The sequence below is a fragment of the Gavialis gangeticus genome, unplaced genomic scaffold, assembly GCF_001723915.1.
Source record: "Gavialis gangeticus isolate Ggan-Ray unplaced genomic scaffold, GavGan_comp1, whole genome shotgun sequence".
NCBI classification, from domain to species: Eukaryota; Metazoa; Chordata; order Crocodylia; family Gavialidae; genus Gavialis; species Gavialis gangeticus.
In genome coordinates, this window is record NW_017729031.1 from 70,605,534 (window position 1) to 70,615,714 (window position 10,181).

Genomic DNA, 10,181 nt, shown 5'->3' on the forward strand with positions numbered 1-10,181 from the left:
ACACAACCCCATCTCACAGCAATTCATCCCACACTTCCTAGAGCCCGCCCTGATGGCTGCCCCGCCCAGCCCCAGCATCCCAGCAATTTAAAAAAACAAACAAAAACTCACTGGCTCTGGCAGTGGTGAACAGGGCCTCTGAGGGCTCATGGTAGAGCCCTTCCCCCCCCCTCGCCCCTGTGCAGTGCAGTGCAGTGCAGGGCTGGGTTTTTTTCTATTTTTAAGGGCCAGGCAGGACAGCCATGGGAGCTTCTCCTGTGGCTTCCCCTGCCCAAGGAGAGGGGGCCACAGCCAGAGGAGCCATGGGAGAACCTGCAGTCGCCTGGCTGTTCCTGCTTCTCCCCCACCAGTCTGAATCCCTGAATCTCTCCGAATCTTTTCCAAATCGATTCAGAGGCTTTGGATTTGATTTGGACCCTTTAATGGGTCTCCTGATTCAATTCAGATTCGGAGATTTGTCCACCGAATGAAGCCAAATCTCCTCTGAATCAAATCGGCTACTGAAGCTTCACACAGCCCTAGTGACCAGTATAATTCACCACGTTTCCTAAAGCTTTAGCTCAGTGGTTCTCAACCTTTTTAGACACAAAGCACCCATCATTAGACTCATGTCATCTCTTGAAAAATGCCAGCTCTTAGCTTTCACTTGTTTCTTGACCACCAAAAATAAACAGCAAGAACTCTCTCTTCCATTTAAAAAGAATTCAGATAAGACCGTAACAGGTCAGAATGTTTTGTTCACTATGAATTTATCTTGTGAATCATGTGTAGGTGTTTCCACACCTAACAGTGTTAATATTATACAGCCCCCACATGTCATCTTTAAAAGGACCCGGTTGAGAATCACAGCTTTAAATATTTAAAGAATATATTGGATTGGATGATTTCTTTGACAATAGTTATCCTAAGTAAAACTATTTTTAATTAGGATGGAAATAAAATCATGTATTTAGTTCTCAAACTTGAAAGAGAAACTAAAGTATCACTTTATTTGCCTGTATGAAAATACATACACTGATTTTTATGATCTGACATTTGTGACCTACAGTATTTAGGCATAGGCATACTGTTATGAAGGCATATGTTCTGTTATACGCCAGTTGAGGGCCTAAATTATTTTATATGAAAAGGCTTTTGAAACCTAATTGCATAAGTGATGAAAAATAACCGATCATTCCATAATGTTAAAATTATTCATTTAATTAGAGAAAGAATTAGCCAACAGTCACTTGAGGACTTAAATGTTATAGAAATGCAGCATGCCATATCCATACATGCTGCTTAAAAACTTAAAAGTAGTATGATTTACATTGGAAACTTGGTAATTAAATTCTGCCTACTGTAGTCTCCCCTATATACTTGCATAAATTATTCTTCAGTTACCTTCCTTGGAAATATTACATATGTTTTCTCCTGCAAAATGGCTGCCATGCTTCTTTTCAGAGTTGACTTTTATTTGAATGGTGGGTGAAGTAATCCCTGTGTCCACTATACAATATGTAGAATGCTTTGTGACCCTTTTAAATGAAAGATATATAGAATATTCTTAATGTGATAATTTAATATTTTATTCTGTCTAAAGGCTGAAGAAATAACTTTAACAATTGGTCAAGCATTTGACCTGGCTTACAGGAAATTTCTGGAATCTGGTGGAAAAGATGTTGAAACAAGAAAACAGATTGCAGGGTTACAGAAAAGAGTAAGTTATTCTCTCTCTCTCTCTTTTTGTATAAAAGCTTATATTGTAATACTACACCAAAGACTATTAGTAAGAAACTCAAACTAAAACTAAGATCCTGTGAAGAAACAGTGTGTCATCCTGTAACCAATAAGTACGTAAAATGTTATATTAAAAAATAAACTAAGGCTTTCAGATCAATTTTTAAACACCATAATCAACTTTCTGGTCATTTATTTAACTGAAATATATAAATCTCTTACTCATATTTTGTAGTTTAGATTGGCTGTCAGAGGATAAATCCTTCACTAGCTATTACAATAATTGTTTATTTTCTAGATTCAAGAACTAGAAACAGAAAATATAGAACTGAAAAATAAGGTACAAGATTTGGAGAATCAATTAAGAATAAATCAAGTGCATACGTCTCCAGTAAGTACATGGACATAACTGTTTTCTACAACTGACATGGGTGTAATTCAAAATTGTTATAATCTGGGCAATAACTTTAGTATCCACCCTATTTTTATTATTATAATCAACAAGTAATGATTCTACATTTAAGTCACAGTATGATTTGTGACAAGCAAACAAAAAAGCAAAAAAACAAAAAAAGAGTGTAAATGTTTGTTATCCCTTTTCTTGTGTCAGTGTATGTATGAACACAGTACTTACTTTTCTTAGGACCCTAAGCAGAAGTCTTGCAGACCAGCTAAGGATGAAGATCTATATTCTGCTTCTAAAAGATGTGATTGGGAGTAGCAACACAGAGCTTTATAACTCAATTTTTTTCTTTCTTTCTTTGTGTTATGAAGATATAGTTACTTATAATATTGGTTTGTATGTAACTTCTTATTCTAACAGTTTTTATTCTCATTTTTCCTAATAGAATCATCAAGCTGGGGAGCCATTAGAGTCCTTCATGTAAATAAGTAGATATGTTTGGTATGCTAGATATGATTAAGTAAGGTGAAATTCCTTACCCATAAAAATGTTTTATCTTCTTCAGTATTGTTAAATGCTGCTGATGATACAGTGTTTACATGACAGATATACAGACTAAATTAAATACTAAGTTTTAACTATCAAAAGTACATATACTGACCCTCATGGCCCCAAAGCTGGTATGACTTATTACATACAAATTAAAAGTAGCTGTAAAAATCTTCCTAACATATGCATTACAAATACTTATGATAAAAGGTGATATCCTGGCCCTACGTAAGTAGGATTTTACCATTTTAATCTCTTTTTTTTCAAACTGTCAAAACTAGAATAATAAGACGCCAATTTTATTTTCATTTGAGTGATTTGGAATGGCAGAATCATCCAAACATTTTAAATCAATGCACTCTGTTTAAATTGACACCTGTGCAACCTAACATTAATCTTGTTTAATTTTTTATGTTTTCTTTCTAGCTGGAATTTTATTATACCCATTTCAAGTCTTAAGAATATATTAAGATTTTGCTCTGTGAAGACAACCAAAATACCTTTATATTGGCAACAGTGACTTATCAGTATTGCCATTACCACTACAATGAAGTCTCAATAAAAAATACTATGATCACTGAGTTTTATTGTAGTATGTGGATACAGTAGTAAATTGTAATTATAAATATCTTTCTTTTCAAAAGGATTTATTCTAATCTCACCAACCTGCAAATTATGTTTATCTTTTTACTTATTATATAGTCAAGCAACACTACTAACCTCAGGCCTCAGAAACTAAATTTTTATTTTGAACCAAAGCATTCAATCAGTCTAATAAGATTTTATAGTAACACTGCGATAGATAAATTCTTCTTCAAGTAGCTTTCGTAAAGGAATTGGAAGTTTTATGTAGCAAAATGTAACAGGAACATAAAAATAATAAAGTAAAGAAAGAAAGAAAGGAATACCTGTATAGCTCTTTAGGACAGGAATAAATTGTCACTATGTTTTGCACATTGGGGTCCAAATTTTAGACTGGGGCAATATTGTAAATTGCAGTACCTTAGTAGCTAAATTCTCTTCTTAGTTATGATAATGTGATATGTGTTTTGTTTAAATTTGACTTCTGGCATATTGTTCTGAGAATTGAATTTAACACCGTAGGACAAACATTATGCTTGTCCTAGAATATCTATGAGAGAACCTATTCTTTATTTATTCTTAAGGGTATTGTTATATATTTAAAGTACATTTTCTTCTAGTTATTTGCTGGCACAAATAATGAGCACAGGCATTGTATATCACAATTACAATGTGATTCCCATTTAATTACTAGCTATTGTATTTTTGAAAGATTGCCTCCAGTATATTGAGTTTCAAATGTAAATATGTATTATTTATTTAAGTTTAATATTGAGAACGAAATCCCATGCAAAAGTGTTGAGCTTCCTTATAATATTTTGAATTGCAGCAAGACCAACTACTTAGTAGAAATGTTAATATGTTAATTTAGTTCTGCCAGCTAGACTTCGTAAATAATCAAGTAAAATAACAGTGTATGTCATTCACTCAAAAACAATATAGGAGCAGCTAAAAAAACAAACCCTCTTAATTCAAACCCAGGTTTAGGGCCACCCTATCAACAACTGTATCTTTCACACCATACCCTAAGTGGTCCTCAAATACAGCTATTTTGAACTGAATTTGAATAGGCCAATTTTTTGGATCATATATGTGGACATTAAGAGATGCAAGTCTATAAGCAAAATCCATCTCAAGATTTTTGGTAACACAAGTGCAGTTTGTATTAACTTTATAATATTATGAGCAGGTAAGTTTGTGAAATACATATGGATGAAGAAAAGAAAATTATAAAATACAATGGACCATCAGAGATTTGTATACACCATTCATTAAACACATATTGGTAATGGGAAACATATTCAAAGCTATTACAAAATGCTGAACAGCATCAACTCTCTTTGTAATTGAAAGGAGTACTAAGAACTTCACAGGTTCTACACTGACTTATTAGCCTTAGAGAAGGCATCAACATGGATTACTAATCAAAATGGCAAGGTTTTACAACAGTGTGTGTGTAATGAACTTAGATTTTCTTATGTTCTCCATTCATTTCTATGAATAAAAAGTGATCATGTTAGTAAAACAGTAATAAAAGGGAATTTCAGGGCCTTACTAAAACTGCTTTAATTAATATTTTAAAATGTCTTTGTTAAAATAATATAGATCTGATGACTGGAAAATGTGTTGGCTTGTTTATTTGAAATGCATGAAATAGGAAAATGACATAATAGATATTTCTTGTGTTACTTGAAAAATGACACTACAGACTTTTCTTGTGTTATGTCTTCATAACTAGTACCACTTTTCATCTCCTGAAAATTTAACATTCTAAGTTAAATGTTTTTTCAAAAACCTGAACATCTAGCTCAGGGAAATGCCACCTTTTAGTAACCTGCTAATCACTTCTAAAACGCTGAAGTGTCAAATGCTGTGAGTATATTGTGAATAAAGTTATTTACGTTATATATCAGAAAACAAAATCACTCAGAAAACTGTAAATATGGGGTTTTCTTCACATCTTGTATTTAAGATAGTAGTTGGATTATTTTGTTTAAATACTATATGTAAAGTTTAGTAGAATTCATGTTCTCAGTAGATAGTAACAACAGACCTCTGGTTGTTAGAATCAGTAACACAAACAGACTTTACCTTATTTGGATACCACTCGTCAAATAAATTCACAGCATAGGTCATAATGACTTCCTCAGAGTTGTCCATTGTGAAGGGTAAAATTATATTTAAAATGGTAATCATAAAATACATTCAGCTAGCACTTAGAAACTCAGGAAATATCCTGTTGAAAAGTATTACATTTAGTGATTATTCAGACTGCTGACTATCCTGTATATGCATTTGTGTAAAAATGCATGTAAAGGAACTAGCAGGTTTTAATTTGTGAGTGACCTGTATAAAATTATCTGGAAAATGTTTGAAATTAAATATATCTAAAACCAGTAAACTTAAACATTACTAAATGCTTTTTTTAAGTGGACAAGACTGGAGGCCTATCTGCCTTTCTATGATATGTTTGTCATTCCTATTTTTAACTAATATTTTAAAAGTATTTTAAAAAGTGTTGTAGTGTAATGTTAGAAGACTGAAGCTTAGACAACATGCAAATCATTAGAGTGTTTCATGTTTTCTCTCATTTTGGATATCCTTCTTTATGTACATTCATAATAGAGTATATATACAAGCCTGATATTCCAGTCACTGTGTCCATTCCCATTTGAATTAATGAGTAAACTTGTACAGGACTAAATGATTAAATCCTAATGATGACATGCCATGCTGTGACAATACCTTCTATGCTACTTTCCAAAGTTCTGTCTTCTTAACTGTCCATATTATGTACAGCTAATCATAAATTAACTCTCTTTTTTCATGTATCTAAATACTACCATGAAGATGGTAACAATATTCTTTTAGTGTGTTTCTACCTTGTAGATATTTTGCTATATATCAAATATAGTCTTTTAAATCAGGACCAGTACAGGAAAAAATATCTTTCCCTTGTTTATGGTTTCATGATTAGTAGTAAGCAGCTGTCCATCCTTCTGGATCATGGTGTATGCATGACAGGTCACAAGGACGTTGGATTCATACACCTAGGCAGGAATATGGAGGAATATAGCCTGCCCAGATGTTCCATCCTCCCTTTGTACCATTGAAACAGTATCCAAAAACCAAACTGAGTCCAGAAGTTCAGTCCCTTGATGGCTGTAGTTATATGCACATCTGGGGATTGAACCTGCAGTGGCTCATTAGAGTGTTATGAACAGTTAATAACTCCCTTTGTTAGATATTAAGAGTCAGCGACTTTATTAAGTAAGTAATCATTTGAACAGGTCCAGTAGTCACTAATTTCAATGGCTGTGACAGCAAGCAAAAGGGTTTAACAAATACAAACATTTTAATTCAAGGTACTAAAATTGCTTACGTGTAAGCCTCATGAGTGACAAGTCCTATGGGCTGTCTAGGTGGATCAGGTTTGGAAGAGTATTCAGGGCTGCTGAATATAAGTGGTCACATTTCTTACTGGTATCAGCCGACAGGTGATTCTTCATGAACAAATCACACTTGATAGTCTGCAACAGTCAGTCTTTGTAGAAAATTTCAGAACGTTTTAGAGGGTTAAGACATAATAGAATTTTGGGAGTGGTCAATGAATAATAATAAATTGTCCATAAATAATTGTGCATAGCCATCCCCAACACTACATAGTGTTGTATAAGTTTTATTACAGATATAAGGAAGGTCTCTAGGTCCATGTGAAGACATTATGTTTATGTGACAATTGCTGCTCTCCCAATAAAACTAATTTTCATGCTTAGTATGGAAATCACTTATGATTAAACATATTTGCAGTGAAACCATTAAGAGAAAGAGTGACTATGGCTATGGCTGTTCTTTATCAATAAATTCTTCTATCAGCTGTGGTGTTATTTTGCGCATAATTGTTTTGTAAAGCTTTCCTAGTTCTTCACAACTTATTAGCAATCAACAGTATTTATACAGAGAGTTCCTTGACATTTCCTTTCAAATTCTTGGATGCACATTATCTTGACTTGAATGTCTAAAAATGTCTAACTTTAGTGACTGCTATTTTAAATCATCCTTAGAAATAGAGAATATGTCATTATCATGATGTGATATCAATATGTTAATTAGCTTTTCCCGAAGGAAAGAAGAGAAATATTTATTGGGCACTCCTGTAGTTTCTGCATTGTAAATGACAATTCTATTGTAGGAAAGCTTATTTGCACTTCATGCATTGCCTAGTCCTTTCTGATTCCATTGGGTTGCAATGACTTTCAGCCACCAAGGATATTTTTCTGAGTATAAAGGGGGCTAGAAACAGTCAACTTTTTGATGCAAAAAGTCAAAAATAATTTTTTTGAAAGTCAAGTATGTGAATATAGTTTACTAACAGCCAGCTGCCTATGGCAGGAAAGAATAAGTAGCCTGAATGATATCATCATTCCAGCCAGGCAGTTTCTTTTGATATGACGGCATTTTCATATTATTTATTTCTAATAGTGAAATCAAACTTTTTACAAAAAAACCCCATCAATAATAGGAAGAAAGTCTAAATCTAAATGGTATATGTTCTGGTAATGTGTCCCAGTTTACGGGTTATGACTTTGTCTGGAAAGTGCAGGATTACATTCCCATAAAGTTGCACCTAAAAAGATTAGTCACCACACACTACAAACTTTCAGTTTCAATATAATTACCTGCACTCTAGGGATAGAAACTTACAGTCTGTCATAATATATCTGTTACACTATTTATTTTTTCTTCACATTTGTGTTCATTATATCAAAACAGTATGAAAACTGAAAAAGTAATCATATGATTCCATTAAATTCTTTAGTTGGAGTTTACAATAATGTTAATTAATTTAGTATTTATATGTATTATTGTGATTTCGAACTGTGGTTCTTGTTTCCCTTTAGCCTCTTTGTTTGTAAGTATCTGAGAGAGGTGAGACTGTATAGACATACATATTTGGTTCTCAAGAACAGCCTGAGATATATTAAACTGTCTATGCTAGATGTTGATTCACGTAATTGCATCATATTTGATAATCCTATTAACTTGATTGAAAATATTTGTGAGGTCAGATGGTGCACAGTGGAAATAAGAATATTATAATCTGTGTTTGTTGGGAAATTTCAGTGTTGAGGAAATGAATACAGAGCCATTTGTATAGCATTCATCTGCTTTTCTCCGTGTATTGTAAAGCATGGTATTCTGTAGTGACTGACATTAAATCACTCTTCTTTCAATAGTCTTTCAGTTTTTCATGATGAATCATGTCTTCAATATCCTACCCTCTAGCTATTCAAGGAGAACTGAATATTGTTGCTGAGATTCACAGATTGAATTCAAATATTATGTAAATAAATACAATTGTGTGCAACTTCTGATTCTAATGAACGCTGAAAGTGCAGTCTCATAAAACACACCTTTGAAAAACAAGGAAATGGCTTATTACAATGAGAAGTGAAGCACTATGTGCTTTTCCACAAATGATTTAAATACTGATCAATGTTGCAATGATAATAAAAGATTTTCTCTTTGGGTATCCAGGTAATACAATGTATTTTTACTGTATCAAAGGCTTCCTTTAAAAGAGAAGACAGGTGTAGGCATGGGTTCTCTAAAATTATGGGAGGGGTTTAATTTAATAACATAAAGTAGTACTTTAAATTATACTAAGTATTGTCCTTGATATATGCATAAATTCTTACCTAATGTCCATACTAAAGGTAGTTATAAGATGCAACCTTTATGTAATACAAAGGGATACAATATATTTAGAAATATAATGATAATTGATTGTACTATGCTAAACAAATATTTATTTAGAAAGGGAAAAATGTGTTGATACATATAATTGAATTTTCTACAAGAGTTCTACCTCTGAGGGAAAGCAGATGTGTGCCTATTTATGTTCAACTCTTGGACGATGTCATGTGGCATTCTGTATGGAAAATTTTAAAACTAAACATTGTTATCTGTTAATTCATGGGTGTCTGGCAGTTGAAAATTACAAAAAATTAACAGCTAAGGACCCTGAGAAATACAACTAGTATCACAGACCCTGCAGACTATTACTACAAGTAATTTCTTTTATTCAGGGCCTTGAAACCAGAGTACACAGTAGAGTAATTGTCCAGAGAAACCCACAGATTCTGAAGACCAGCAGGACTCATTGAATCATCTGGTTTGACCTGCTTTATTAAATTCAACCAAATATCACTTAGTTCCCCCTACATTTGTGTAATGACGTATGTAAATCAAATTTTACTTTAACACAAGCTGCATTTATTTCAAATGTAATTCAGAATGCTACTTAAAAAGTAAGCACTGATGGTAAAAATTGAGAAATGAGTTTTCCCTAAAGATTTTAAGTAACAATATGGAGAAGCCAAGAAAAGGCAGGACACTAAAGTATGTTTTAAATGCTTTATCTTAATACTATCACAGACTTGTTTAAAAATGTGTTTGATGTAGGTGAGTTGTTTCTTAAAAGTCCCAGTTACTTGAACAATGATAGTCCTTCCAGGGAATTACTTGAAGTATGAATATCTCTGCTGAATTAAATAGGCTAGCTAAACAGTAAAATCTGACATTCACAGTGACAACCCTTAATAGAATGTATATCACATAATAAAGTCATTTATTTAACACGTCACTTTGTTCAAGGACTTCCACGATGAGGGAGGGAGTGGGGCTAGAACAGGGGCTAGGGCAAGCGCTGCCCATCCAGGACAGGGTGCAGTGTGGGACAGAGCTGTGGTTCGTCCTGGGGGTGCAGGGCAGAGGGGTATCTCTTACCACTGCACGCATCACAGGAGGGCACAAGGGAGCATGTGCCCCCAGATCTGCATAGGGTGAGGTGGGCTGCAGCTGTGAGCTGGGGCTGGAGTGTCACCAAGCTCTTCCGAGCAGAGGCTGGGCTGGGCTGGGCTGTACT

The 10,181-nt window shown here is 33.7% G+C and overlaps 1 protein-coding gene across 4 annotated transcripts in view; it reads left to right on the forward strand.

Annotated features, from left to right (window-relative positions):
- GULP1 (GULP, engulfment adaptor PTB domain containing 1) overlaps window positions 1-10,181 on the forward strand; it is a 169,828-nt gene that overhangs the window by 128,267 nt on the left and 31,380 nt on the right. For all 4 annotated transcript variants that reach the window (XR_002098643.1, XM_019523070.1, XM_019523072.1 and 1 more), the window contains 2 exons: window positions 1,583-1,699; window positions 2,018-2,110. Coding sequence is in view for 3 of the 4 variants with exons in the window: in XM_019523070.1 (XP_019378615.1) it covers window positions 1,583-1,699; window positions 2,018-2,110 (210 nt within the window). In the remaining variant the exon portion in view is untranslated. The remainder of the gene's footprint in view (window positions 1-1,582; window positions 1,700-2,017; window positions 2,111-10,181) is intronic.